The sequence below is a fragment of the Typopeltis vanoorti genome, chromosome 3, assembly GCF_054136105.1.
Source record: "Typopeltis vanoorti isolate ZY-2024b chromosome 3, IOZ_Tvanoo_1.0, whole genome shotgun sequence".
Lineage (NCBI taxonomy): Eukaryota > Metazoa > Arthropoda > Arachnida > Uropygi > Thelyphonidae > Typopeltis > Typopeltis vanoorti.
Genome location: NC_143551.1, coordinates 174,366,100 through 174,381,434, shown reverse-complemented (window position 1 = coordinate 174,381,434; position 15,335 = coordinate 174,366,100). Strand labels below are relative to the sequence as shown.

The 15,335-nt window shown below is 33.4% G+C and overlaps 1 protein-coding gene across 1 annotated transcript in view; it reads left to right on the top strand.

The window, feature by feature from the left end:
* The window catches only part of Dbct (Dihydrolipoamide branched chain transacylase E2), a 101,794-nt gene extending 93,922 nt beyond the window's left edge, over positions 1-7,872 (top strand). The window contains exons 10-11 of the mRNA XM_090416208.1: positions 6,672-6,743; positions 7,543-7,872. Coding sequence (XP_090272334.1) covers positions 6,672-6,743; positions 7,543-7,710 — 240 coding nt within the window. The 3' untranslated portion in view covers positions 7,711-7,872. The remainder of the gene's footprint in view (positions 1-6,671; positions 6,744-7,542) is intronic.
* Positions 7,873-15,335: the final 7,463 nt, after the last annotated feature.

Below are 15,335 nucleotides of genomic sequence, written 5' to 3'. Positions count from 1 at the left end.
CACGAAACCCAACAGACAATACACAACTTTGGCATTCAGTGTCTGCCTCGTTGCCACACCTGGGCCCATCTGACTATTTCATATTCCCAAATTTAAGATGTACAACAGATGATGAAGTCATAACTGCAGCTGAGGACTGGTTTGTGCAACAAAGGAAAGACTTTTTTCTCAGAGGATTGCAAATAATGCAACAGCATTGTAACAAGTGTATAACACTTCGTGGGGAATATGTAAAATAATGTTAGGTTACATGCTTCTACCTTGATCCTTTCATGGTGATTATCACAAGATTTCAGCACACCCTCATATATAGCAATCTCATCCATTAAAAGGTCAAGGAACTATAAGTAATGCCAAAGGTGGGGTAGAGAGAAAAGAAAATGATTAATGCTTTTCTTAAATGATTGTAATAGCTTGTAGTTGTTGGGGAAGCACTAATGATAAGCCTGCTGCAGGAGACAGGACAGAGGCAGCTGGAAAAGAAATACAGTAAGATCGAAGTGGGACTCTAAATATGATAATTGCTACCCAAGTATTCCTAAATTGAGAAGAATGGTGGAATTTGTACATGTATACTCAAAATAATGTATATGAAAGTATCTGTAGAACAGTCATAGATCAATCTTAGTTATAGCATCTAGGATTTTTGAGTTATTGAAGATGATTTTATTTTTATTGCCAAATGAATTTGTTTGGCACTTGTAGAGGATTAATCAGCTGAGGACTGGCATTTGAAATATCTATTTTTCAGATGCTGAAGCAGCTACTAAATTCTCTTCTTGAACAAAAACCTGTTTGATATTAAAAGTAAGGCTGAATGGAGTGATTTTTTTTTTTTTTTAAACAGTAAGGCTTGATAAGATTTTAGAAGGATCAAAACAGACTAGGATATATTTTCCCTATTCATCATCATCATGAACCATGGGCTCACTGCCCATTGGTGTCTGATGCCTCCTTCCCCATTTTTTCAGATTTTCCCTATTGGAGAAAATCTGAATATATATATATATATATATATTCAGAAATATATATAGAAATCAGAATTTTTTAAGGGAATTATTTGATATTCTTGAGGTTATATTGATTTTAAAATTACAAAATTTCTGGAATGAGAAGTTCTGTGCATCATCAACAAAGCTAGGATTTGTAATCAGCGAAATCACCGATGCATAAAAGGAATAACTGAAAGAAACAGAATCTGGAATTACTCTAGCACTGAAGTGGAGAAGTTATAGGATAAAACACTGTTTTCCCTGTATCTCATTACAATTATAGGAACATTTTGTTAGAAAGGTATGGTTTGAAATCACATCTAGGATGTGAGGGTCTGCTTATAAAAAAGTTGGCTTTAATTGATTTCTTCATCATTTTAGAAAGGACTGAGGTCGAGAGCAGTGGGTCAATAATTGGACAGTACAGTGTTTTTTGAGGATTGGGTTCAATATTGTTGGTAATTACATGTGTTAGGGCCATCTTGTTTGCTCTGTGGAGCTTTATTCTAATAAAGCTGAATTTCCTGCAAGTGTAGTTTTCCTTTATCATAAAGGAAAGGTTTTGAAGGATTCCAAAATATTGACTGCATGATACATTAATACATACAGTATGTATTGTATGTATCTATGTAAAAATAATTTAGGATCTATTTCCAGATCAGTAACAACACTGATAGTTATATTAAACATTTGCATCAGGAGAATGTTCATTTTCCAAATTGATATTAATTTAGGAAATTATCTGATGCATTGGCTATCATTTCATTAGAAATGCTAGATAGAGCAGATAGATTAAGAAGATATATTTTGCAGGATTACTCAAGGATCAAAGATAGATAACCAAGAGGAAACTTCCACATAGTCTTTTAACAAGGTTACCTTGGGTTCTGACCTAATGGCCTTCACCTTCTCATTGTGCAACCTGTTAGCTGGTAATCTATTTGTATTTCATGCTGGCTGGTGTGTAACCCAATTTAACAAGGCTGCTACTGATTTCATCAGAGTGAATAGTAAAAAGTCAGCTACTGGAACAAACTCCAACTCAAAACCAGCAGAATTTCAGATAGGTACTATCAGTGTAAGAAGGATCAATGGAAAAGAACTGGAACTGGCAGAAGAATTAGAGGAGTACCAGATTGACATAATTGATGTTAACTAAACAAGACAAAAACAGGTGAGATTCTTCTAAATAACAAATACAGGATAATGTTCAGGAAGTAATTATTAAGGAAAGGAAGGTGGCTATAGTACTCAATACAAAACATGACTATAATCTTGCATAGTAGGCATTATCAAGTAGTGTGAGATAGGCTAACATCAAAATGGAGAATTGAAGAACAGTGAAACTTATTTGTGCATATGGTCCCAAAGATTCTACTAAAATAGAAACAGAAGAATTTTTCATGTTATTGGAGATAAAGAAAATTGAAAAGTAAAAAATTGATCCTTATTTTGGAGATTTAAACAGCAGAGAAAGAAATGAATATCAGATGTGCAGAAAAGTGTAATGCTAATAATAATACTGAAAATTATCCGCTGGATTTTTGTTCAGGACATGGACTAGTCATCACTAATAACATAAAGATTACACACAAATTCACAAGGGGAAGAAAAGACACAAGAAATAAGAGGTCTCGTTGACTATGTTATCATTGATAGCGACATCTTCATACTGCTTCAGGACACAAAAGTATGCAGGGAATTTGAAATAGGAAGTGATCGTCATTTAATTTAAAAGTATATATCATATTGAAAAGAAAAGTGCATAAGAAAGTTTTAAAAAGAAACAAATTTGAGCAGCTTTTGGAGATGAACTGTACTCAAATATTATTCAAGAAAAAATGTATTTAAAATCAAGAACCAAATCTTGAAGATTCATTGGCAGAACTGAAAAAAAAAAAAAAACATTGATTGATGCAGTTAGAGTGGCATGTTGTGAAGTTGTCTGTAAGGATAGAAAAATCAGACCTCCACTCAGGAAAAGAAGAAAATATATTGAAAGTTCTTAGCAAGGTAAGCATGTGTTGTTCTCTTGGGAGAATAACACCCAAAAATGCTTGAAAGCAAAGCAGTGTGTAAAAGTAGCTAAACAGAAGTCTTTGGTAGGAATATGATAAATATCAAAAAGGTAGCAAAATGTTCTGGAGATTATTGAAGAAGCTTAGAAATGGAGGAGACATTTATGCTACCTTAAGTATGTGATGGGGGAGGGGGGGGGGGGACTCGAAGTACAAGAATTGGATCTGGTAATAGCATCTGAGGATATATGTCTATGAATGAATTGACTCAACTCCAATTGGTGAGAGAGTGATCATGCAGTCTTTCTGGGAATGTGATATTATATGTGAGAGGTCTGACTAAGAAGGAGCATATGTGGAATTATAAAGCTGGCGATTATAATATACTGAGAAAGCAGCTTGCAGCAGTGCCTTAGCATGAAAAACTGCATTGTAGAGGAATCAGCAATGCATGAGTAATAGGCAAAGGATATTTGAATAGGAAGCAATAACTGACTGCATTCTCAGAGCTAAGAAAAATTGCATGCGAGTTAAATGGATGAATAACATTTAAAAGCCAGAATTACGTAAAAAAGAGTGTCGTGGATATATCAAGGAAAGAGTGATTATGAGAGCCCAGGAGCAGTATAATGATCAGATGTGGAGTATGTCAAGGGGAAAGTGGATAAAATAATAGAGGTATTAAAGCTATTGCATGAGCTTGATTTGAATACAGCAATTGGACTGGATTGAATATTGGCATGGGTGCCAAAGGAATAAAGAGCCAGCAATGCCTCTGATCTGGTTGTTCAACTCAAGTCTCGGCATGTAGGATTCCTAATGAGTGGAATGAGAGCAAGATAATTTCAGTATTCAGGGATGGATCTAAGACTGCTGCAGCAGATTAGACATTCAGTATCTATTCAATATGTTCATCCAGGTTTTGGAGAGGCTGTTTGTTAAAGGCAGGTCTTGCTTATGCTCTATAATATAATAGAGTGACAGCAGAGTTTTATAGATGGAAGAATGGATATACCATAATACCTTTTGGTTCTTGCCAAGGAATTTGACAGGATACCACATGCAGGATTGTTAGATGAACTCAGAGTGGATGGGTAGAAGAGTGGCTAACTCATAGGTGCCAGAAGGTGATCAGTTTATAAGGAAGGTAACTAGTGATGTGCTACACTAGTGACACTTGTACAGTACTTAGGGCATTGTTGTTTAACTTTGATACTAGCAGTGGACTGGAAGATAATATTCGGTTGTCTGCTGATGAATGAGAAGAGACAAGATAGAAACATACAAATTAATAAGGGGACTTTGAATCAGTGAAATCCTACAGCTTAAGGTTGTGCAGGATGAACTTGGAGTTATGCCTGAAAACTGGCTAGTAAGCATATGAAGTCCATCATGTGGAATGGGGTGTCATTAGATGTTGTGGGTGCATTCAAGAGAGAGAGAAATATGATGGGTATTTGCTTATTTCATTCTAGATATACATTCATTAAAATAAAAAAATGCATAATTTAAAATGCATGTAATGTAAAATATTTTGCAATTTAATGCTTGATTGATTGTTTATATTTAAACTTTCAGTAGTAAATATTCTAATAAATGCCATTAGTTTAATTAAAATTAATTTTATGTATTTTACTTCATTTTTCTAAAATATTTTAATATTGTATATCCCTAACGTATTATGATATTCTATTGTGTAATCAGTCTTTGTGTTTATTCGTTGTATTATCTTAACAGATTATGTAATTCTATGTAAAGTTCCATTTTAATATTTTTTTTGTTTAATTTCATAATAATTATATTCCTGATATTTACCCATAAAGGATTTACAGGATGATATAATAGCACTGCATGATTAAGTTTACATCATTACTAACTTCCTGTCAACTGTTATTTGTAAGAATTTCAATATTGTCAGATCTTATTCAAGTCTAATAAATGCACTTCTGACTGTATTGGAAGACTGAAATCCAATTAGATCTGGGTCTTTTCCTGCATTCTGGCAGCACACACCTGTTTTGACCTTTTCTCTCTCTTTAAATGACTGTATCACTTTGATTAGCCCTACTCAAACATTCTTGAATACTAGCACTGTCAAGAGCTTTCATATCTTCATTTTGGATGTGATTCTCTATTGATGCCATCTGTTCACTCCCCTTACTCTCTCTCAAATCCATAAATTAAATTTGGTTAGTATAAAACAGTGTTCTATATGCTACTTGAGTCTTCCAGCTAATTTCTCTTATTCCATATAAATTTATTCAACTAGCTTTGCTAATATGTTGTCTCTTTCCATATTTGTCATCTTTACTAGAAATTGCACCTAAATATACCTGAATTATTTTATTTGTTCTACAAATTTCCCTCTCAGGATTCAGCTGAAGTTTTTAATATTTCTCCCTAATTTCCATGTCCAATTTCTTACTAAATTATTCAAATTTAGTTAAGAAATCCAGAATACTTGTACTGGATTTATTTAGGAGTATAACATTATCTTCATAAAGTAAATAGCAGAAATTTGCAACTCCAATTCGTTATCAGGCTTAATGCCATTTCCCTTCATAATATGATCCATATAGTTGATGAATAATAGTGGGATAGTATGCTTCTCACCTAATTTTACATCAAAATGTCTTCTTGTACTTCCTCTAATTCTAACTGCTAACTTCAGTTCTTACAACTTAAATATAGACTGTATTGCTCAGTAATAGTGTTCCATTTTTACCATACAGTTGTAGTGTTTTTGAACAGCTTTTCTCTCGGCTCCTTATCCTATGCCTTTTTTCAGATCTACAATACTTAAATACAGATCCTTTCTTAGCTGTTTGTCTCAAATTGAAAATATAATCCCAACAACCTCTATTTGGCCTAAACCTAACTTGTTCTTCTTCAAGTCTCCCTTTCATAATTTTTCTTAACTTCTCAATTATGCATGCATAAATTTTACTTGGAACACTCAGTAGGAAAATTTCTTTGTAATTCTCACATTGATTTTTATGTCCCTTTTTAAAGATGGATTTTATGAGCACTACTTTATTCTAATCATCCAGAATTCAACCTTCTGAACTATGCAGTGCATCCAATGTAGAACTTGAATATAATCTACTACAGTTGCATTTCTACACTTCATGTTTTTTTACCTCTAGTATTGATATGTAGTCCTCATCCCTTACTGTATTCCTCTTGAATATTTTTTACCATTGTTCAATTACTTCTTGTTTCATTTAGCAATCTTTCAAAGTAATTACTCCAATTATTAAGAATATTTTTACCATCTGATTCCTCTTTCATTTCTTAACTATTCAGTAGCCTCCAGAACATTTTGCTTCCTTTATGATATTTATCTTCTATATGTCCATTCTTCCCATAACTTTTGTGTGGCCACTTTTACATGCTGCTTATTTGTTTTTATTCTGTTTCAAGATCGTTTGTAAAACAGGCCCTCAAAACAGAATTCTGGTTCAAGCAATTTTACAACTGTAGAACAGGCCTATTCAACTTACTGACCGATAATTTGAATAGGCCTGTTCTGGATGTGCATGTATGTGATGGAATTAGAATTTATAAAATATATTTATTTAATCAAATGTATATTGTTTAAAAATGCAATTTGCTTATAAATAATAAAATATGATATGTGTGTATATGTTTGTGATTTCAGCTGGGTGGTACATATGCAAAACCAGTTATAATGTCTCCAGAAGTGGCCATTGGAGCAATTGGAAAAATTCAGGTAAGAAGTAGAGAACTATGTAAAATCATTCTGTAGTTTAACAGACAACTAATAAAACATTTAGCAACCTAACACATCACACCCTGCATTATCTGGTGCTTGTCTGTTAGACTCATGAATTATGTACATTTTAAACTCAATATCATCTCTTTATATGCAAAAATGCTTTTTTAATCACTGTGAAAAAGAAAAAATTTTTTTTCACAGTGAATTCCTTCAGACTCATGTTTGTTTCATTTTATCTTTTAAAACCTTTTCTTCATAAAGATTGTATAATCATCATAACATGTAATTAGAAAGATAGAAATAGCTGAAAAAGCACCACTCTAGCAAATTATTTTATGGAATGTTTTCAATAGCACATTCTCAGTCTTTTTTCTCCTAAGCCAGCAGTTTGGTACAGATTGATGATGTTTTAGCTGTATGGAACTCTACCTTGTCTGAATTTCTTGGGGAAATTAATTATGCCTCTGACGCATATGTTAGATACAACAATATTGGAGTGCTTATAATAGACTAATTTGGAGGAAAATTGTGGATAAGAGATTAATAATAATATAAACTTAATCATGTAGTGATATCATAGTAGGCTAAACACCCCTTGAGAGTAAGCATCCAGAAATTGATGATGAGAAAACATAAATGTTATTTTGGCACACAGGCAGAAAAGGTATGCCATCATTGACCATATATTTTGCACTATTAGTTGCATTGATTTGCAGATGTTGTTGGAATACTTATTAGTCATTTATTATTTATAATCAAAAATTAATAAAAATTTGTTCTCTTAAAATTTTAGGCAGTTCCTCGTTTTGATAATAATGACAATGTGGTAAAGGCTCATATAATGCAAGTCAGCTGGTCAGCTGATCATAGGATTATTGATGGTGCCACAATGTGTCAATTTTCAAATCTGTGGAAATCCTATCTGGAAAACCCAGTGTCCATGCTGTTAAACATGAAGTGATTTGAGCTGGTATAACTCTTATATTCAAGATAGCCATGGAAGGAGTTGCAGATGAAGATCGAGAAACATGTATACTGATTAGTTATTATGAAATGATTAATTTTGGAAGATTCTTTACATTGTTTATAGTCGCTTGATAATAAAACAAATTGTTTTTGTTCATTCTTAATTTTATTTCTAAATATCACTGATTAAACATTTAGCTTTCCTAGACTGTAATCATATTACACTAAAATTTGATAGACTCATTTACTTCAAATCTCAAAGAGGAAATCATTTAAAGTTATTGCTCAAGGTATTTATTTTGCAAAGGCTTCATTTTGGGACTATTGGTCAGAAAAAAATTTATAGGGCATATAGTTATACCTCTGCAGCTGCTCATTTGTAAATAGCTGAAATCATGGAGAAACATTCTATGTAGCATGTGCTTTATTCTAAAGGAGAATCTGTGTGAGTGGATTAAACTCTGAAACACACTACAAGCAATTACAGCAATCCCTCGATTAATGTGCCCCCAATTAGTGCGTCATTTTTTTTTTGATACCCAAATTCCATTAGTGCACCTATACACATCTTTAAAATAAATGGTACAGATTTAAAAAATTTTCGTTCTATACATTTTTATGGCTAACTATTTTAAAAAAATCCCTCACCAGGATGAAATCATTTAGTTACCGATTTGAAACAGTTTACAAAGTTATTTTTTAATGGCATGCTACACTATTTCCATGTACACTATGTTTCAAATTTACCGCCAAAATTTATGTCGCCTGCTTTACATAGCATTTTACTGATCATATCACGTGCAATTGTTTTCCTTACTTTTTTATTTTAAATTATTTTCCTAACTTTTTATCATGAGTAAAAGAATTAGTGATCAAAAAATAGAAGTGTGAAAATGATTCAAAAGTAATCTGATTGGAAGAACTTGAAATAATAAAGAAAAATGAACAAGGTGAGTCCAGAGCAAAGATAGGACAAGAACACAAAACTGGGTGAATCAACTGCTGAATACAAAGAGAAAGGTAAGGAAAGAAAGTCAAGTTCATCATGCATGCACTCGAAATCAAAGTATTATAATGATTGAATTAGAGAGACTTCTTTTTACATGGATCGAAGATTGTAACCAAAAACGGATCCAGCTAAGCAATGACCTTATTAAATCAAAAGCATTGTCTCTTTGTAACCTGGAAAGAAAGGGCTATCAATGATGGAAAAGAAGAATTCCACGTTAGTGCTGGGTGATTTGAGCGTTTCAAAAAGAGAAATAGCCTACATAATGTTTTAATCGCAGGCAAAGCTGCAAGTGCAGATAAGGAGATATCCAGAGATTTTGAAGAAAATTGTGTAATAAGGGGACTATTGTGATCAACAAATATTTAATGTCGACGAAACCGGCCTTTTTTTGGAAGCAAATGCCTTCCAAGACTTTTCTAGCCAAATCAGAGAAATCTCAGCCTGGTTATAAAGTCGCAAAGTTGAATGAAATTACTGCTAGCAATATGTGAGCCGTTTAGAAGCACAATCTTCCACATTGTGCAAATGATTTTAGAGGCTTTTCAAGTGAATATAAGTTAATTAAATCTCATTCTGAGAAGTTGAGTGATTCCGACCTGCTAAATTTAGATACACAGCGGGAAGATCCTGAAGAATATGAAGAAAATTTAATCACTGACAAGCCCAAAGAGGTCTCACAGAAATAATTTGAAAATAGTTTTCGTACAATCGAAGTTTTTAAGCAGCAATGCTTAGAGACTGACCCTGGTGAAGAGGCAATAGGGCCATACCGTCAGTTGTATGAAAAAAAAAAAAGAAAGAAACAGAATGCCTGCTAAATTACGTTAGCCCAATTCTTTGTTAAGAAGCAGAATAATAAATTTATATTCTGAATATGTTTTATTGTCTTTCAGCTTCATGGTTTTCATGTAACTAGGTCCTGAGACATACCCTAATTTTTTATAAAAAAAAATTAAGGGTCAAAAAAGAAATCTGAGGAAAGAATTATACATTTTCCCATAGGTTATTATATTCTGTTAATGCACCTGTTTTAAAGAACACATTCATCGAGGGATTGCTGTAAACTGATGGGAGTGCAAAATAATTATTTGGTGGTTTATAAAGTGACGTGTGGTAATAAATGATTTAGTACTATTCTCACACATTATTCCTATTGTATTCAAGACCAAGTTCTGGGAATAAACACGGAATAATTTCATCTCAAATTTGGTATTATTATCATTTATATTATTTATAGCCACTGTAGCTGTGTTGGTATAGAATACAGGAAAGACCTAGGTTTGAATACCATTTAGAATGCAAAGAAACTTCATCAGGACTTTCATACTGAAAATAAACCAGCTAGTCTCCTATGTAGGCAGCAGGGTTTTACTCCCTGCTGCCTACATAGCTACAATAACTCAGGCTTTTGATCCCACAAAACAGACAAACTGGCCCAGAAGGACAGATGCAATTTTTACAGCCAACAGCACACAATGCAAATAGGCAGTATTATAAGTAGTATCAGGTTTCTAAGAAGCCAAGCTAGCCATGACAGCTCATTGAGTGTAATGTGAAAAGGGATGATGAGATGTATTTAAATATTTGTTACAAATTATTTAGTTCCAGTTACCTTGATGCTAACAGTATTTAATTAACACCTTATTATGCATATGTAATTTTATAATCAATAGGAGATGGACTGCCTCCCAATATAAGAACGAAATAACCATCTGTGATGATATGGGACTAGAGTAAGCAATAGTGTATTCAGTTCAGCAAATTAAGTAGTTACCTTACAAGACCGATTTGATATATTTTGCCATATTTAACCCATTAGAAGTGGCTAAGCAGTAGCTTAACAACATCTTATTAGACATTTGGAAACATTTAATAGGATACAAAAACATTTTTCTCTACATATATAGATGATATTTTTGCAACATGGCTAAGGCAAATCAGACTTCTCCCACTTAAATAGTTAATCTCAGAATATGTGTATTAGAAATTAAACAAAACAATAGCCTTCTACTCCTAGACACCTTAATTACAGAAGAATACAATGGCACCCTCGCCCTCAGTATAACAAACACTCAAATCCTTTGCCATCCAGTGCAACATCATGACATAAAACGTATCATTTATAAAAATAATAGGATAGAAGAGTTTATGATTCAGATATAATATCAAAAGACAAAAAACACATAAATGGGAAAGCCATTCTTTTTCATTTGATGCATGGAATATTCCCCCCCCCCCTCCAATTGGGGAGAAAGGCAGAGATATTATAGCCATTAGGTCAAATAAATGACATCTATTGTGATGAAATAATTTGTAGTCTGAAAGAGCATGTTGACAACGATAGTTTTGGGCATGTCAGTAAACATACTAATGCAATGAAAATTTATGGCTAAAGGCTGTTACTATTGCCTTTCAGTGGTTCTGCAGTAACATTCCAAAAGAATAGAATAGCACCCTCTCCTTCACAGTTTAACACACAGGAAAGTGTGTTGAACTGTGAAGTTTAACATTTCCATCCTTTGTCATCCAACGCAACATCATAACATAAAAACTATCTTTTATATTGATAATAGGATGGAGGATATAACAGTCTACCAGAAAAATACTGGCTGAATCAATGATTCTAATTTAAAAGAAATTTATTATAGCTATTTATCTGGTCTCTACAAGTTCCTCCTGACTTTGGTTTTTCGTTTTGTATAATAACACCTTTGTCATCCAACGCAACATCATAACATAAAAACTCTTTTATATTGATAATAGGATGGAGGATATAACAGTCTACCAGAAAAATACTGGCTGAATCAATGATTCTAATTTAAAAGAAATTTATTATAGCTATTTATCTGGTCTCTACAAGTTCCTCCTGACTTTGGTTTTTCGTTTTGTATAATAACATGCAAACTAGTCTAAGAACATTATTAACTGACATAAAAATACTGACCTTGTAGTTTATTGCTTTGGCTGTAATTCCAACTAAACTATGAGTACATTATATTGAGAGTTGACCTTATGTGGTAACTCTTTACAAGGCAAAGATTCCTAATTTTAGGTTTTGCAAAATCAACATATCTTAACAATTCATTTTTCAGCTCAAAAGTAAGTATATTGACCCAAGAAAAGAAACTTTCTTTTCTTAGGTATTATTAATGTGCAGTGAAAAGCTTGGTTTGATTAATGATCTTTAAGCTTATAAACTTGTCTTTATAAAATGCATACATTTCTTTAAGAAAGGAAACATGATATGGTCCCATAAGTTAATTGGAAGGACCCACATCATGCTGCCTTTCAGTTACTTTAAATATCATAGCATCCATCTTACAAAACAGAAGTTGAATGCTTTGTTCTAGTCACATCATAAAGGCTTGTGTGGGCCATGATTTTTATTAGACAAATTTGGTAAGACATTGAATTTATTTTTTAACTGAATAGCTCATCCTGAGACATTCACTGATATCTACTTAAGATATTTTAATTGAAAACAATAGACCAGCAGATTGTTAAGCCTCAAAATTCATCTGAAATATTTGACAAATGAGCTAAACTATTCTAAGAGGTTGCAAACTATATATGCTATGTCAAGTTTACAAGTAGATTCTCTTTTTTAAATGAAATGTTTTTAACTACTACATAGAACGTGCTTTATTTGCGACAACAAATAAATAATAATTATAAAAAAAATGCAGTTTCATTTTTTAAAAATCCAACTTTCCCATAGGAGATAGTGGCAGTGTGGATGGATTTTACCTATTTAAAGAAGCAGTCATAGAACTTGCAAGACCTAAGATGGAATGTGCTGGTAACAGCAACACTCCCTCCCGCCCCTCAGTGGATGCTATATTTATGTCAACGGAATGGAAAGTTCACAATGGTGCAGGTCACAAGACTTGTCGTGACTGTAGCAGACTTGTAGGGTTTAAAGGAATATTGTATTATTAATGAATTTCCTTTAGCATTGAATTATTGGTGTTGAAAGTTTATTTTTCACTTGGTTAGAGTATAATAAAATTAGTTTAATCCTTTATCTATGTGTGAGCAAACAACGTTTGCGCCTGAAAGTATCTTCAGGACTGGGCTAAGGTGGTACAACACCAGGGCAACTCATTGCAAAGGTGGAGCAAGATACCAACACTCCTATCTCAGTATCTCCTATAATGCAAAAACACATCTCCTTGCGGATATGTCTAATGTTATGCATTAAGGGAAGGGCCACTATCCAGACTAGTTTCGACCTTTATTGAGGTCTCTTCAGTGGGAGCCAGGCCTAAGTGGAGATACCAGGCAGAAGCATTAGCAGGTCATCTCTACCTATAGGATTTGCCAAATGGTGTGCCACCCTTTTTTAATAAATTACTCTGGATTTAGAGAAAGATGTTGAAAGTTTATTTTTCACTTGGTTAGAGTATAATAAAATTAGTTTAATCCTTTATCCAAGTGTGAGCCCTTCCCTTAATGCATAACATTAGACATATCCACAAGGAGATGTGTTTTGCATTATAGGAGATACTGAGATAGGAGTGTTGGTAGCTTGCTCCACCTTTGCAACGAGTTTCCCTGGTGTTGTACCACCTTACCCCAGTCCTGAAGATACTTTCAGGTGCAAACTTTGTTTGCTCACACTTGGATAAAGGATTAAACTAATTTTATTATGAATTATTGGTACAGGATTTTAGTTGGAAATTTAAGCATTTCACTATAATAAAAGTTGATTTTATATGGGTTACTATGGACAGTGAGGTGAAGTTTAGAGGAAATATGACAAAGGTGGCCAAAACAGCACATCAGATTAAGTGGCTATTAAACAATACTCACAAGAAAGGAATAAGGAGGTTATTATTAAAGCCACGTTTGGAGACTACTGCATGCGGATTGGATTCCTTTGGGATGAAGAGTGGAGAGGATCCAGAAGCAAATGACCAAGATTGTGACAGGTCTATGGAATGCTCTCTATGAGAATAGATTGAAGGTCTGTGGGCTTCAAACATCAAGCTTTTACAGTTCCTAGCTGTTTTAAAAAATAGGAAAATTCAGTTCAGTGTATAAAAATAAATTATCCTTTCTGTTGTAGTTAAATGGTTAATAAAGGAAACCTCCCATACTCAGTCTACAGAGCAACCAATATTCTATGCAACTTTACTGCATTATAACTTATGGAAGCCAGGAGGTTCCATAAAATGTCAGGATTAGGTGCAGATATACAGAAACAATTCTAAGTAATGTACCCTTTCAAAACAAATAAATAAATACCAACAATAAAATAATACTATAAGAAAAAGACCTACCCAGATTATTCTGTATTGAATTAGAAAAATTCAGTGCAATACATACAGATGCAACTTCTCTTTCTATCTCTCTCTCTTTTTTTTTTTTTTACTGGTAATCCCATACATTTGGTTATGAATAGGCAAAAGGTTTGGAAGAAATTTGTTAACATTAGATTGAACGTCTGCAGGATATACTCTTTAGGATAGAAGAGGGACAGCTTGTCTAAAGAATAAAAGCAGAAGAAATGAACAAAGAGGAAAGAAAAATCTGTTCTGTAATTTTGGAGTTTAATTGTGAAGAGGGTGCTACTGTAAGAAGGCCACAGCCCACGTAGGGCTGTCGAGCTGATGATGATGATGAGGTGCTGCTGCATATATTTTTACAGATTTTGGGAGGGGGAAGAATCACTAATATGAATTGTGTAAGTAGCGACCATGGAAATATTGCAGAAAATGTCAGTATGGAAGTGCAGTCTACTGACAAGGGACAGACTATTAACTGATTTAACATCTCTTCCGTACTGATTGAGATTTTTAAGTAATCTTAGGAGCAACCCAAATGTGAGAAATCAGTAATTAGAATTGGCATAAATTGAATAGTTATTTAAAGTAATACTGTCCTAAGAAATCAAGAGATAACTTGATTTCTTAGAACAATACTTGTAACAAGTTTAAGCCAAGAAAAATTGGAAATTAGAATTATTCCAAGAGAAATCTCATCTTGTCCAGAAATGGGTATTGTCAAAAGTAAGACGAGAAAAACATTTTTTGCGGGAACTGGCAAAACATCATTCCTCCACTTTCCTTTGGACCTGTTAAAACAAGAGGCAACAGCTACCCAACATCCCTTTTCAATACAACTGCACACACACATTGTACCTGCTTCTCCTCTTCCTCATTTATTCCATCTACCTCTGGAACAGTCATGATGTGCTACTGGTACTTGTACCTCTCATGTGTGGGATAAATATGTATGAGATGCATCCAGAGAGTACAGTTTGTTTAAGAATTTTAAAAAAAAAATGGTAGAGAAGAAAAAAAGTTTTATATGATAAAATACTTATATACATAAATTATATACACACAGGTATCCCTTGCTTAACACGGATTTGATTATCACAGCGAAATTAATTGCGGCAATCTCTTTATATATGCAGCAAGAGTTTTAATTAATGCACCTTTAAATTTACCACACAAAACCATGCAAGCCTCAAGGAGCGTTTCCTAGCCGAGAAAAACAAATCGTGAGCATGATGACGTCATTCCTCCCATTAAGCATTAAGAGTGGATGTATTACAAGCTCCAATTGTTGAAGATTGGTTTGTCTTATTTTTGTCCGGAAGT